This window comes from Balearica regulorum, chromosome 1 (genome assembly GCF_011004875.1).
Source record: "Balearica regulorum gibbericeps isolate bBalReg1 chromosome 1, bBalReg1.pri, whole genome shotgun sequence".
Taxonomy (NCBI): Eukaryota; Metazoa; Chordata; class Aves; order Gruiformes; family Gruidae; genus Balearica; species Balearica regulorum.
In genome coordinates, this window is record NC_046184.1 from 86,705,955 (window position 1) to 86,720,633 (window position 14,679).

General features: G+C 43.6%; 1 protein-coding gene across 2 annotated transcripts in view; it reads left to right on the top strand.

Moving 5' to 3' along the window:
• The first annotated feature begins 1,802 nt into the window (after window positions 1–1,802).
• MAN1A2 (mannosidase alpha class 1A member 2) overlaps window positions 1,803–14,679 on the top strand; it is a 153,794-nt gene continuing 140,917 nt past the window's right edge. Inside the window, exon 1 of one of the 2 annotated variants that reach the window (XM_075764119.1) lies at window positions 1,803–2,696. In XM_075764119.1, coding sequence (XP_075620234.1) covers window positions 2,389–2,696 — 308 coding nt within the window. In that variant the 5' untranslated portion in view covers window positions 1,803–2,388. The remainder of the gene's footprint in view (window positions 2,697–14,679) is intronic. The other variant, XM_075764110.1, reaches the window with a different exon arrangement.

Sequence of the window (14,679 nt, forward strand, 5' to 3'; positions counted from 1 at the left end):
CTGTGCCACTACATTGACTGTCAGAGGTTTTTTTATTAGCTGAGCTGTTTTCCTTCCCTGGAATCCTCCCAAATTAAGTTCTCTCGAGGGCTTAATTTCCATAGTACACCACACTCAGACCAGAAGCTGAGCACTAACCTTCATTAATTCAACATGTCCAGCTGGACTTGGGATGTTTTTTTCACAGCATAATTCCCTAAAGATTCAAAACATTTAAAGCAAAGTATGAGACTGATAACAGACCTAAATGCCTGGTATTACTGTTATCAAACCTGCTCTGCTCAGATACCAGCAGCTGCTGTGACTGGGACCAAGGGCACCCCACTCATGGGCATTGGCAGCGTTAGCGGCAGTGGAAGCCACTCTTGGCCCTCTGCCTGCTCTGTCTGCCTGCAGGACACGTGCCTCGATGCTTTCTCTACCACTTTATTTGTGCATTACTCTCACACTCATAGACCAGATTCCTGACCCTTCTAGAGCTGGGCTGCGGGGTTCCCTGCAGGGAGCTGCTGCCTGCCGCCTCCATTCAGCTCTCATCCTGTCAATCCTACCACAGTCTGGGGACACTGCCTTCCACCTTGGAAGTCCTCTCCCATCCAGCTAACTTCACTTCAGCAGGCTGAACCGACCTATCCTCTCCCCTACCTTTATGTTTCCTTGGCTGGGATTCGGCCTCATCTGCCAGGTTCGCTAAACACACTCTGCTCTCCATAATCTGGCATTACTTAAGGCTCTGGTGATTTTGTTAAATCTTTAAAAAGGGAGAAACACCCTACTTTGAAAAAAGCTGGACGTGCAACTTCTCTCTCAGACTTACAGACCTGCTTTTGTTCTTTTAACTCCTCTGAATCCGGTTCCTGCAGCTACCTTGCCCAGGCCTGTACCTGACCTTTCCTTTTGCTTTTGCATTAAACTCTTGCGTGGTTTCATGGGGACTTTGGCTGGTGCTCGCATGCACAAGACTGGGGAACTTTGGCTTGACTGCAATCAACGCATGACTGAGCAGGCTAAAATGATCGCGTCTAACATTTGTAAAGGGTAATTCAGATATGTTTTCTGCCTGTCACTTCATCTATGCCCCCTCTCATGGCACTTCTGCCTTAACATTCCCACATTTAAAGCGGCTTGGGGAGCTGGACGGCTCAAACAATTGAAGTCACTACACGTGGCACTATTTCTTGTGGATCCACAACCCTCGGCTGTCCCAGGGCAGTTGCCCCCGGCAGCGTGCTTTGCTATCCAGGCCGATCCCCCACGATGAACCCAAGCCCTCCGGGGCACAAACAGCCTGGTACGGCCCAGGGCACCTGCACCTGTTACCTTACCCAAGCCAGGTCCTGGCGCAGCTCCCTAGGGACCTGCATGTCGTGCCAAATACCACTCTTCCAGGGGGGCAGGCCCTATCTCAAGAGGTCCCCAGGACGACTGCACGGCCCCGCGCTCAGCCGGCTCTGCGCGATGTTTTCCAAAAACGCCTCGGGGGTTCTGCCGCCCGACCTGCCGCTCTCAACGGCGCCGCCGGCCCGGCTGGGAGCGCGGCCAAGAGCCACACCGGCGCTACCGCAGCAGTGCGGCGAGACGCAGCTTCCCGCAGGGGGCAACGCCGAGCTGGCGGCCGGGGAAACCGCCGGAGAAGCCGCGGCGCCGCCGCCGCCGAGCTGCCCCGCCCGCCCCCGCGGCCCGGCCGGGCCGCCCCCTGCCGCGGGGAACAGCGCGGGCAAGCACCGCCCCTCGCCCCGCCCCTCCCGCCGAAGGGGCGGGGCTCCCTTGGCAGCGGCTTCCTCGAGCCCTCGCTTTCCTCAGCGCGCATGTGCTGCCCGCCGCCGCGCAGGCGCCGTGGGTGCGGGGAGAGGGTCCGGAGTGGAATTGCGGTGGCCGTTCCCGGCGCCGTTCGCAGCGGGGCGGCGCGGCGGGGATGAGCCTCCGCCCGGCCCGGCCAAGGGGACGCGGGCGGAGGGGCGCCGCGCGTCAGGCCGGGCCCGCAGCAGCCCGCTGTCGTTCGTCGCCGCTGCCGGCGGCGTCCCGCAACCGAGCGGCCGCCGAGCTCAGGGAGCGCCGCTGACCGGAGCCGTCCGCTCGGGCCCTGCTGGCCCCGGGGCGTGGGAGAGGGGGCGCGCAGGTAGCGGGGCGGTCGCGCCCCGGCCCGAGCCCCCGGGGGGGCGGGGGCCGTTGGGGCGGCCCGGCCCCCCCCTCCCCTCCCCCGCGCGGTGGTTCGGCGGGCGAGGGGGGACGCGGCCCGGCGCCCGCGGGGAGGATGGTGAAGCCGCCCCCAGCCCCCGCGCCGCGCCGGGAGGCGGCCGAACCGAGCCGGGCCCGCGCCGCCAGGGCCGTCCTCCGCAGGGGCTGAGGGGATGAGCCGTGCCCCGCGGGGTGGTCGCTAGCGGAAGGATGACCACTCCCGCCCTGCTGCCGCTCTCCGGGCGGAGGCTGCCCCCCCTGAACCTGGGGGCCTCCGCCTTCCCGCACCACAGGGCTACCTTGAGACTCTCCGAAAAATTTATCCTGCTCCTTATTCTTAGTGCCTTCATCACCCTGTGCTTCGGGGCGTTCTTCTTCCTCCCCGACTCCTCGAAGCACAAGCGCTTTGACCTGGGCTTGGAGGATGTGCTCATTCCTCATGTGGACACCAGCAAAGGGGGCAAGAACCTCGGCGGCTTCCTCATCCACGGGCAAGGGCACGACGAGCACCGGCACAGGTAGGTGCCTTGCTCCGCCGGGGAGGGAGCGGCGCCGTCGCTGTGGTGTCGAGCGGGTCCCGGTGGGAGCAGGACGGGGTGAAAGGGGGAGCCGGTAAAACAGGTCCTTGCCGCGCTGCTGTCGCTCCTCTCTCCCGCATCCTCTCGTCTTCTTCCCAGCGCGTATCAACTTCTGAGCGCTAGCCTTGTGCCCTCTCCAGCTGCCATATGTAGCTGTGGCTCCATGTTTTCTTTTCCAGTGTGAATTTAGCCTTGCGGCTAGCGACGGCTGGGAGGATGAATGCGAGCTCTTCTCCAGTGACTGATTTATTTTTCTCACCCTAGTCAATTCCCTGGATCACTCGGGGGGGGGGGGGAGGAGATTGAGTTATGGCATGTGTGGCGACAGTATAAGTGACTAAAAAGCTGCTGTATCTCTTCTCTAGCCTTTATGTGCTTACTCAAAACATGTGCTTGTTGCTCAATAGTGTAGCAAGAACTTTGATCTGATAAAGACTTCATGCTGTGACCCAGAGGCTGTCAGCCTACAATGTGTGGGATGCAAAACTAGTGTAGATGGCATAATTGCCTTTTCTGGCCCTTAAAATCACTTGTTACAGTGTTATTCCAGACAATTGGAGGTGCCCGTGCAAAGTTTCCTTAATTGTGTTTGCCGGTGTAAAGAAATTTGAGATAAAAGAGTAGGTAAGAGTACCAAGGGTAAATGATCATGCTGTTGATAGCCTTTTTGGGGCCACCTAAAGCTTTGTGCGGTACAAGCCTCTAAACGTTCAAGACTGGGTTATGTGCAGTTAAGCCTTCAAAACAGAGATACAAAAATGTAAATGAGGATTGTACAGTATATTTGCTGTACGCTAATTGCTTAAATCCTACCCTAGTGTCTGAATTGTAGTGAAGCTGACTGATCTCTTTTCACTGTCAAAGATGTTTAAAATGCGATGATGATGGGTGATAAAATATATGCTCTTCTATACTTAAATTAGTAATATGGTGAAATTTAAAGAGAGGTTCCTTATGCTGATAGTGTTCCTTTAAGAACAATTTAAAATATATCCTATTGACATGATATAAGAACTATTTAAAGGTTATTTGTGCTAGATTAAAAGGAGAGGGCATAATTGCCTCTTTATTCATCTGTTATGAGGTATAAAGACTACCTGAATACTATGGTATTTTTCCTTAAGGCATCTTTGCCGTTGGATGTCTTGGGGCACTTATCATGAGCTCTTTCTCCCTAACTGAAAGGACATAGATGCTTAATATTTAACAAGGACTTCTTTTGTCTATGATGTTAATTGCTGGTGCGGTTAAATGTTGCACAAAATATAGGTTTAGACACTCTAATATGCCTTTGAAGTTCTCATCTTTCACTGTCTTTTTTTCTGTGATCTTATTTCTTAGCTTCCCCAGTCACTCTGGTACACGCAGTCAAAATCAGGTTCTGAAATAGAAGACAGATGAAACAAAGAGGCGTTCAGCAGAAATTTTCAAAACTCCAGCTGTGACTGTTAGACCTTGTGTTGCCCAGTAGATGGGCCGTGGAAAAAGGAGTTTGTTGATACTGATAGTTCTGGAGTGATGCTCTTGATTAACCTACTTATGTGGGTCCTTTTCAGGTTTCCTCTTTAAGTATAATTACTGAGACTACAGCTTTAGTAATGATAAGAAGTGCATGCTACTTTTGTCTGTCGTGTGTAGATAAGCAGTAACTTAAAACTGTCAGAGCTAAATGCATTTTGCCTTGTTTGGGATCTGTTCTTAAAAGAAGTGGTTATCCTGTCATCAGTTAGCTCTCCTATGGTTCCTCCTTAAGCTGCAAATGTGTGTACCTCCCGCTGCCTCCCACCCAAAATTGTCCCTTTCATGTACGGATTTTTATGGCTACCTTTTGAGTTATTTGAGCCAGAATAGATATTATTCCTGTTGTTTTAGCCCTGCAAACCATTGGATTAATCCAAGCATGTCTTAACTACTAAAAATGTTTGCCTGCTTAACCTGCTTGTAAGACACTTGTGCAAATGCCACAATATGCATTGTGAAGCAAGGTTATGTGCTTTAATTTTGGAGCAACTTGTTTGACTTATTACCACATAGCCTTATCAACAGGTGATTTACGAGCTGCTTGGAGCTGATGTGGTGACTGTTTTCCATAAAGGAAAACACCAGCTGCCACTTTCAGTGCTGAGTTCCTGCTTCTGGATTGTGGGGACCTTGACAAGTGGTATTTTGAGAAAGTAAAGAGTCTTCAATAGTGAACTCTGGATTACTTGTTATCTCTGTTTGGGATGAAAAAACTTCGGTCAGCATGCCATCAGGGAGCAATGTGAAGTGTCAGCTACTCTATAGGTAGTGTTTTTTGGATAGCACTAAGTAGTTATGGTGCAAAAGATCAAGAGAAAATAACCTACTGTTAATACAAAGGAGGATGTGGTCTAAGATGTGAAGTGTGATGATGGATTGACAAGCTGTCTTTCCAAGAATTGTGGGACTTCAGAAGAAAGTGGATCAAAGGTCGCTCATATCAAGTATACACTTGATCATGAAATGACAGGTGTGTTGATTTAGTGACTAACAGAAAGTATTTCTTCTGTAAATGGTGGTATTGACCTCTATTGAACAATAAAAGCTACGTGTCATGGTTATGCTGCTCCCTTGGTACATAGGCTACAATATTTTAATGCTCATTTTCCCCTACCCCTTAAATTCTGAGATTTTTAGGCCATTCATAGGAGGATATTCATGTTTCTGTCTTCTAGCAAAATATAGCAATGATGTAGGTAGAGAGTTGTCACGCAGCCATGCGTTAGCGTTGGGTGTACAAACAATGGTTCTCACTGGACATTCTCTGTATTCCTCACGTTGCTTTTGTACCTCTTCCCCTTGGCCCCCTTGACATTCTTGAGTGTTTTTATTGTTGTTGTTACAGTGGTTACCCCTTGGTGACATTAACTTGACATCTTTTTTTTTTTTTTTTTTTTTTTACTGCTCCTGTCCCTCTTCCCTTCTCCCCTTTGAGACCAAAAATGGGAGGGGGAAAGCCCACTCCCTTCCTGATGGTCTTAAGTATTTGTTCAAGAATTAGCATCCTTGCCTATTGTGGAAAGAAAAACAACTTTCTTGTAAGAAGATGGTTAACATCTGGAATTAACCTGCAATTTATATTTTGGGAAATAGGTGGGCTGTAGTGTAAGTTAGTACTCGTTTTTAGCTGTTCACTTCATGGGTAAGTCTTCATGTCCACTTGCAGGATTATGTATGGGGAATGGTTAGTAATGTTGGAAAGGTGTACCACAAAATTTTGCCTCTGTGAGAAGGGAGAGTGGAAAAGACAAGTCCAGGACTTGTGAAGATATGCGCATACACACGCTTTTAAAAAATCGATTTCACTTCCTAAAGATTAATTTCTCTCAATTTCAATAGAATATTGCAGAGATTCTGGAACTAGAGTAGCACAGTTTTGAAGACACATCTTGTCAAACTTGTCACAGTTATCTAAAACCACATAAGCAGTTTGGAGCGATGCACTTCTCCCAAATTTCTGCATCTCCCCTGCCATGCAAAAACACTTCAGGTGTTTCTCACTACCCAGTTACTCTCCAGCTATCTTAGGTGTTTTATTCTTTGGTACCATGTCTGAAAGATAGCTTTGGAACAACAACAACAACAAAATTCTTATGGTTTTTTCTTGGTATCTAATGTAAATGAGTGAGAATGCAGATGCCCTGTAATATCTTTGATTTATCAGATTTTTTTAAAATAAGGTTATCTGTAATATGAAAATTGAGTGGACTTTTTTTCTCTAATGATGTGTCAAGCAGCTGCTCTTTATATTACTTGACAAAAGTTAAGATCATTTCTGTGGTAAAAGTACATTAATCTTAGAGGCAACAAATAATGTAATTTTATGAGCTCAAAGCTGCAAAGACACTTTGTAACAGCACTTGGACTGCTGTTGTGCCAACAATTCAGTCCTTCAGAATTTGCAGAGCTGTATCTTCAGCTGCTAAATTCTTGTGTATTACTTCAAGTCATAATTCCTGCCTGTGCTAAAAAAACCCACAAAAACCAAACCCTGAAAAAAGCCCTCACATCAACAGATTGATAGCAGGTGCTGTTAATACAACTGACGACCTCACCTGCTGTGGCCTCTGTGTGTAAGTAGGTATAGATCAGTGTAAGTCATACCTTTGACTTTGTTTCTATGAAGCTAAGGAATATTGACTTCAGTGTTATGCAAAGATATAAACTCAGCAGTCTCATATGACCAGTTGTGGGTCAGCAGCTATATGGCAATAGTCTAAAAGTGCTCTTCTGTTGCTCAGTATATGGTTATCTCTATGGCAGTAGCAGCTACTGTCTCTACTCTTGGGGGTGAAAGTAACAAAAATTATTCTGAAGAGCTTACAGTCCTCCTTTCTTCTTTTAAATCTTGCCTTTTTTTTTTTTTTAAGGAACATGAAAGGCTTAATATGCTTCTTTTGAATACCTTTATCTTCTCTGGTCTATATGACTTAATTAGCTAAAGTAGAAGTGGGCAGAGGAGATAATTTAACCCCTATTACTCAGTGGGATCAGTGTCTCCTGTCATCCTCTGCCATGCCATCAAGCATAAAAGTGCATAAGACTCTCTGCTCTTCCTTCCCCACCTTTATTTGAGGCACAGCTCATTAGTGCAATTAAGAGCATTTGCTATTGTGATTCAGAGAACCTTGTTTTTTCCTCTGAAAAATCAGGAGCCACCATAGCGCCTGGGCCCCAACTCCTACTCTGTCCAATTTTTCATTGCATGAAATTGAGCCTGTCTTCACAGCACACTCCGCAGCCTCTGTGGAGCGCGGACTCTGAGTTTAAGCTGAGGTGCTTGATCTAAAAACAAGTGAGTTTAGGGTGCAACACATGGGAGATGCAGGTCCTCATAGTGGCATCTATGGAGCTGAAGAGGGTATGAGGAGTGCATTCCAAGTCAGGGCTCAGAAACATTTTACATGTCTAGGGCAAAGAAGTCGTAACTGTCTAGTGTCAGTCTTCAGCTGTTGAAGCTTTTGCGAGAGCACTGCCTGTCTTTGGAGACTTTTCTCAGTTGGAGTTTTTAAGTCACATGTCATTCTCTATTCTGGACTCCATTTAGAGAACAGTCTTGATAAATTATGTTGGTGCTTGGAGACTTAGAGAAATTTGATTTCCCTTGCTTTCTTCTGGAGTTCCCACATAATACCCTTAAACTCAATTTGAATTTCTCCTAAAATTGTACAGGTCTGTGGGAGAGGTACAGTCTTGTATTATTTCTAAGGTTCTGCTGAAATCAGTGCATTATGTTATAGACTGAGAAATGCTTTCATCTTCAAATTACAAAATGCAAATTCTAGACCATCTGTCTAGATGTCCTCCCTCCTCCCCTCCCCCAATCTGCTGAACAGCCTACATCATATGTAGAGTGCTGCTTTCATAGAACAGTTTGGGTTGGAAGGGACCTCAAAGCCCATCTAGTTCCAACCCCCCTGCTGCGGGCAGGGACACCCTCCACTAGAGCAGGTCGCCCAAAGCCCCATCCAACCTGGCCTTGAACACTTCCAGGGATGGGGCATCCACAGCCTCTCTGGGCAACCTGTTCCAGCGCCTCACCACTCTGATAGTGAAGAATTTCTTTCTAACATCTAATCTAAATCTTCCCTCCTTCAGCTTAAACCCCTTACCCCTTGTCCTATCAGTACACGTCCTTGTAAACAGTCCCTCCAGCTTTCAAAGTTATCTTTCTTCAAGTTATCTTGCTGTATTCCAGTTTGTCAGAGTGTTTCCTGTATTGTGAAAGAGAGGAGTCAAGAGCTGGTGTTCTCCAATTCTTATCCTTTCCAGTTAAAACTTTTTCTTTTTTTTTTTTTAAACTTGTTGGTTTTCTGCTTGATCTATACTTTGTCTACAGGCTGGAAAACAATCAGGCGTGGGAAAACTGCAGAAAGTCTGCTGGCTGGATTTAGGCCAGCTAGTGAGTGGGAGGCAGTAGCACTTTGGTTCATTTGGAGTTTTGTAGATTAAAATCTCAGAAGAACTTTAGCATAAATGTGGGTTGCTTGATGATGGTAGCAGTGTAGGCAATAGTAAGCAGCATGGCTATATTCCACTATAAGGGTTCTCCCATCTTCTGATCCTCTCAATTTCCTGTAGTAAATACAAACATCTCTATCTTACTCAGCTAGTTCTGAGTTATGGGGCTTTGCTTCCTTAAAACAAATCTATGAAAAACTAATCACAAGTTTGATGACATCATGTGTTGTACACGCACATGTTTTCATAACAATTGCCTGTATTCAGTCTCAGTTTAAAGAGGAACAATTTTGTAATGCCTTTCTTCTCTTCTTATGCCCTTCCCTAAGAAGCCCATAAAGTCCAAAACAAGGTCAGCGCTTTTATTCCACCATTCCACACTTTCATTATTGCAGCTCTCAACGTTGAGAAAAGTTTGGTCTGATGGGTAGGCAGATGTTTCTCACAGTAGTTATTCAGGCCAACAAAGTGGGAGCTCCAGGGCATGTGTTTGGATACAGCTTGTGGGATTTCTTCTTTTTCCTTCATTTCTAGTTGCAGACTCAAGTGAGTGCTATCATCTGTCTTAATTAAGTAACTAGATTGTTACTGTATTACTAAAATTCAGAGTTCTGTTGCAAGTTACCTTTTTGTGGGGAGAGGAGTGTTCAAAAGGCCAACAAGTCCCTACTGCCCCAAACTTTGGAATAAAAAGTCGGAGGCCTCTAAATGTCCTGTATGAGTGTAAATTTTCCAAAGTACCTGCATTTACAATGTAGTTATTTACCTTTTATTTGATCAATACAACTTCTGCTATTTGTCTTCAAATTCAACAAATAGATTTTACTTTATTATCTTATTGTATTGAGAACAAAAACACTTATTCATGGCGGGGGGAAATATTGGGGAAAGTTTTGAGGACTGCTAAGTTCTTGTAATGTATGTTTGTTTGTAAAACTTGTATGCTTTTGATTCCTTTTGTCTTTATGTTGTTGTCTGATCTAGTGTCCTGTACGGAGCAAATTACGTAGCTTCATCCATTCACTCAAAGATCTGAAGGATTTGTAGTATTTGGAGAACTAAAAAAAAAAAAAAAAAAAAAAAAAAAGAGATCACTTTCCCTTGTAACTTCTGTTTTTGTTCTTTGAGTACCTGACCAGGTACACTGGTGTTTTGCCCATAACATCTATGAGCAGCAAAGGGTGACCTGGCAAAGTAAGTATGTTTCTGTATCTTACGGATGTCTCATTGCTGGGTGAAAGAGAAAGATCTTAATTGGGGACAGTGATGAAGGAAGAATCACAACTGTGAGCCCAGGCGTCATCTGTGATACTTGGTCTGCTGTTAGTCAATCTGCACAAGTGTAACTCTAAACCAGCCACAATATGTGCCCTCAGTTCTTCACCGATTGCTGGAGGAGGGTGGTTGGAAATTAATGCTGTGGTAGTAGAAAACCAGGCTTTATGGGATGCCAGTAGCAAGGGGATGTGTTACCAGGGTGGTAGGAAGCATTGGGACAGAAAGGTAAAGGACACTGATGTATGAGGAGCAGCTGAGGGAGCTGGAGTTGTTTAGCCTGGAGAAAAGGAGGCTGAGTGGAGACCTTATCACTCTCTACAACTTCCTGAGAGGATGTTGTAGCCAGGTGGGTATCGGTCTCTTCTTCCAAGTAACAAGTGATAGGACAAGAGGAAATGGCCTCAAGTTGTGCCAGGGGAGGTTTAGATTAGATATTAGGAGAAATTTCTTCACCCAAAGGGTTGTCAGTCATTGGAACAGGCTGCCTGGAGAAGTGGTTGAGTCACCATCCCTGGAGGTATTTAAAAGATGTGTAGATGTGGCGCTTAGGGATGTGGTTTACTGGTGGACTTGGCAGCACTAAGTTTACAGTTGGACTTGATGATAATAAAGATCTCTTCCTACTGAAGTGATTCTAAGATTCAATGAAATACTGGGCTATGTTAGTTCCGTTCCTTGCAGGATTTATTTGCCCAGACATTGAATCACTTTTATGATTCCATCTTGCTGTCTTCAGTTTTTCAAATGTTCTTATGACACAAACTCATGAACTCAATTGCCATGCACATAGTATTCAGCATTAGTTTCATTAATGTTTTATGTTCTTTCTTACTTGTTAGTCACCTCTTAACCCATCACAGGATTTTGTAAATGCTTCCCCTACTCTTTGCCATATGTAGTGCTGCCATTGAGGCGTACATTGGACAGGTAGCTATCTTCTATTTGAGAGAGCAAGTTTGAGCTTTTAATTTGGCTTAAAATTGCGTAATCTGATCAGTATGGCCTGAGCAAAATTGCAGCTTTAAGGGAGTGCATATGATGAGAGTACTTTCTTGGTGTATAAAGATTTAACAGCTGTTAAATGAAATTACTTTGTGTCTATTAACACCAGCATGCAGAAATGTCAATTTTCATGTTTAATGTGTGCTGTTAGCAACTTGGAAGACTTTTGCAAGATGACATTAATCTCGGCTGAGGCTTAGTGCTGTTTGTAGGCCAGCAAGGCATTTGAAGTTTGCACAGGCAAGCTGCATAAATAATTTTTCCCTCTCAGTAATTTGTTATCATTTTTCTCTGGGAGCTGCTGACGTGTTTTAACTGCTGAAGTCTACAGTCAGGCTACTTATGAGCAGGTGACCGTCAGTGGTAAATCAAACTAATCCGTTTTACTTTTTATTAGATCAAACTGAATGTGCTCACAAAGGGTCAGAAAACCATCTTGTCTGTGGGAGCAGCATAGCTCTTAAATCCGTCAGTGGGAAGGGGAAGATCGTATCTGCCATGTTCTTGCTCTGAGTATCTTGCTGGATAAGTAAACTTATGCTGAACACATTGAGTTCAGTTGTACTCATGGTTTAGGTTTGTTGGCTAGTAAGAATAGCTTACAGCATGTGCTGTTTTCTCAGCAGATTTTTCTGGATATGTTGTTATCTTTACAACTTTATTGCATTTTTGAGTCCTTTTTTACAAGTTTCTCTAAGCAAGTTAGTGGATCTGCTTTTGCTCCAGAATACTTGCATCCTATCGGTAGTGTATTTAAAAAATCATAATCCAAAGCTGATTTCTGGACTGCAAACTTCCTGCTTGTTTTCATTACTTTATGAAATCAAATTTGCTCAATGCTTTAAAAACAAAACTTGAAAAAATACCCACCACTCTCTGGGCTTATTTTGAGATGGCAAAAGTAGTGGGAAAGATGCTCCTTGGAAGGGAGTTTTCTTCATGGATAAGATACAGTGGTCTCTCCCTCCCTCCCCTTTTTTTCCCTCAAAGAGAAAATTCAGTCCTGAAAAAATGATAGTGTGAACTAGTTTGACTAAGAACCATGTTTCTAGTAACCTTTAAAATCTCTTGTTAATCAGGTTTATCTTGGAAACACTGAAGAATGTTTAATTCTAAACTTAATAATTGCAGATGATGCAAGCATGTGTCTGTTTTCCCAGTGCCATAATAATACATCCTTAGTTTCCTAAAGGCATCTGTTCTGCTGTTGTTGGTTTCTATTTGAGTGGAAAGTGTTCTCCAAATTATTAAGTAACGCATGTATTGAATTCTGAATTGCAATGCACAGTGTTCTGGAGAGGAAAATACTGCAGAAGGATAAGTGGGCAGTCTTCTGCATCATGGAGTTTTGATGTTATAAAGGGAATGTTTCATACGAGGAGTGAAAATTTCTGGGTTTTGTAACTAATTCCACCTTGTAGAGACAGTGGAATCCATAGCAATTAAAATATCAGTGGGTCTCTGAAAGAGCCATTTTCCAGTAAGTAGGAAAATCAAAACAAATGAGAAATATTGCTAAGAATTAAACAGGTTTTTAACTTCAATTTTATTACTCTATCTAGCACATTACTCCATTTTAACAAGTTGTTAATCTGAACTGTTCAAAATACTGATTTAGGTACTTAAAACCAGTCAAGTTGGACCTACAAACTGATATACTTGTTAAATTGGTCCAGATCAATGTGGTGTAAAGTTCATACAATATGAATGTTTTGCCCATTTGTATGTGAAATAAATTACTAATTCACATCCCAGATGATAGAAGGGAACTTTACCTGCCTTGCAATAATTGTCACCCTGATAACTGAGAAATTTTTGGGAGTTTTGTATCTTGTCTGGGAACTTCCTCATCTTGAGGAACTGATGCTTATGGAAGGATACCGAAGTATCTATATGTGTGCTATCTATAAACTACTTTGTGAAGTGGGTAATTGTCACAGCTATCTTTTCAATATTACGTGTGAAACTTTAAAACAAATGGCTAATGAGGTGACTCATATTCCTACTGGCAGTTTTTACAAAGAACTTCCGTTATAAACTTGTTGCAGCTTTTTCTTGTAGTGATGTTGCTGAACAGAATGGTTGGGAATCATTCAAAGTTGTATTGGTAACCAAAGGAAGTTTTTTTTAAAAAAACCCCAAACATCAAGCTCCATTAAAAAAAAAAAATCCTGACCCAAACCCAAATTTTAAAAAAAAACACTGCCCTATCATTCTTGCTGTTCTTCACATCAAATAATACCAACAAAAAACCCACAGTGATGGAAGCAAATGTAGAATCTTTCTGGCTGGATTTCACCCAGTACTTTGTTGGGGTTACAACATTTGATAGCAGCTTGCTGACCGGAGTAGGTGATGGGAGCAGTTTATTGACTCAAAGTCAAATGCCTAATGATGACTTTGTTCCTGTGCGTGTTTGTGAAACAAAAGAATTTTCAAGATTGTGTTACTACCACTATATGTGAACCCCAGGTTCTCGGTTTGCTCAGGTTTTTACAGATCTGTAATTTTTTCATATGTTTATCTTGGTTTCTATAAATCACTTGAGCACTAATTTTATTCAGACGGATACACTATTGCAGTTTATGCATAGTGGTTTTTTTCACACCCCTTCTCCCCTCTTTAGACATAATTTTCTCAGAATAACATCTGGCCGTCACACTACAGTGGGACTAGATCATCCAGTCTACTGCTATTACAAAGAAAAATGGGTCTTGACATATTCGTGTCAATTTGGCAAGATGCCTGAATCATTATGCTCAATGAAATATGTGATGTTTCAAGTGGTAATGTAACCTGCAGGAATGCTTGCAGTAGGAGCTTAAGGCATTGCAAAGAAAACGTCACCTTTACTTGCCTGGGAAGTTCAGATACTGACACAAGTCACCTGATCAATCCCCAGCACAAAATTGCGATTTAGTCCATCAAGGTATGTAATTTTACTCAAAAGTTCTCATACTCTAGAATTTGCTGGTGGTGATCCTGGGAAAATTTTAAGTGCTTTTTGAGTATAAAAGGAAAAAAAAAAACTGAGGAAATATCTATGAAGCTTCCTTTCATACAGTAACAAGCAAACAAGCCAACGATCAGCCCAAACTCCAAAGTGGAGTGTATAATCTTTGAGTAAGTCATAATTACTGTTCTTTGGCTCCCTAGCAAATTTGTTTTGAACCTTCATGGGTTCATAGTATGGAATTGTTAGAAAACAGCAAACTGTGAGATATTGTGTTCTAGTAACTAGAAAATATGTGGAAGCATAAAGAAATTAAAATATTCCTTAAATATGATACTTAACAAATTCATTTTTCTATGTGACTTCCATTAATAAGGAAAAATTCTGGAGCCTCTGTAGGCTGTAAATAGAGTTCTTCCAAGTTGCCTTAAAAAATTGCCTTAAATTGCATCAGCCATAACCTTGCCTCACCAGCTTTCAGGTGGGTTCAATAATGCTTAAAATAGAATGCCTTTTGAGATTTAGAAAGCCTTATATTTACATCAAACTGTTCAAAAACAATTGCAGCAGATGGTTTTTGGTTTTATGTTTTATTTTCAGTTTCTGCTCTACCTCTCCTTTTATAGAATTGGTCACTTATTTTTAGCAATTTGACCCTACCGTTTTCAGTTCAGTGCTCAGCAGTTGAAATAAAAACAGGGCTGTGAA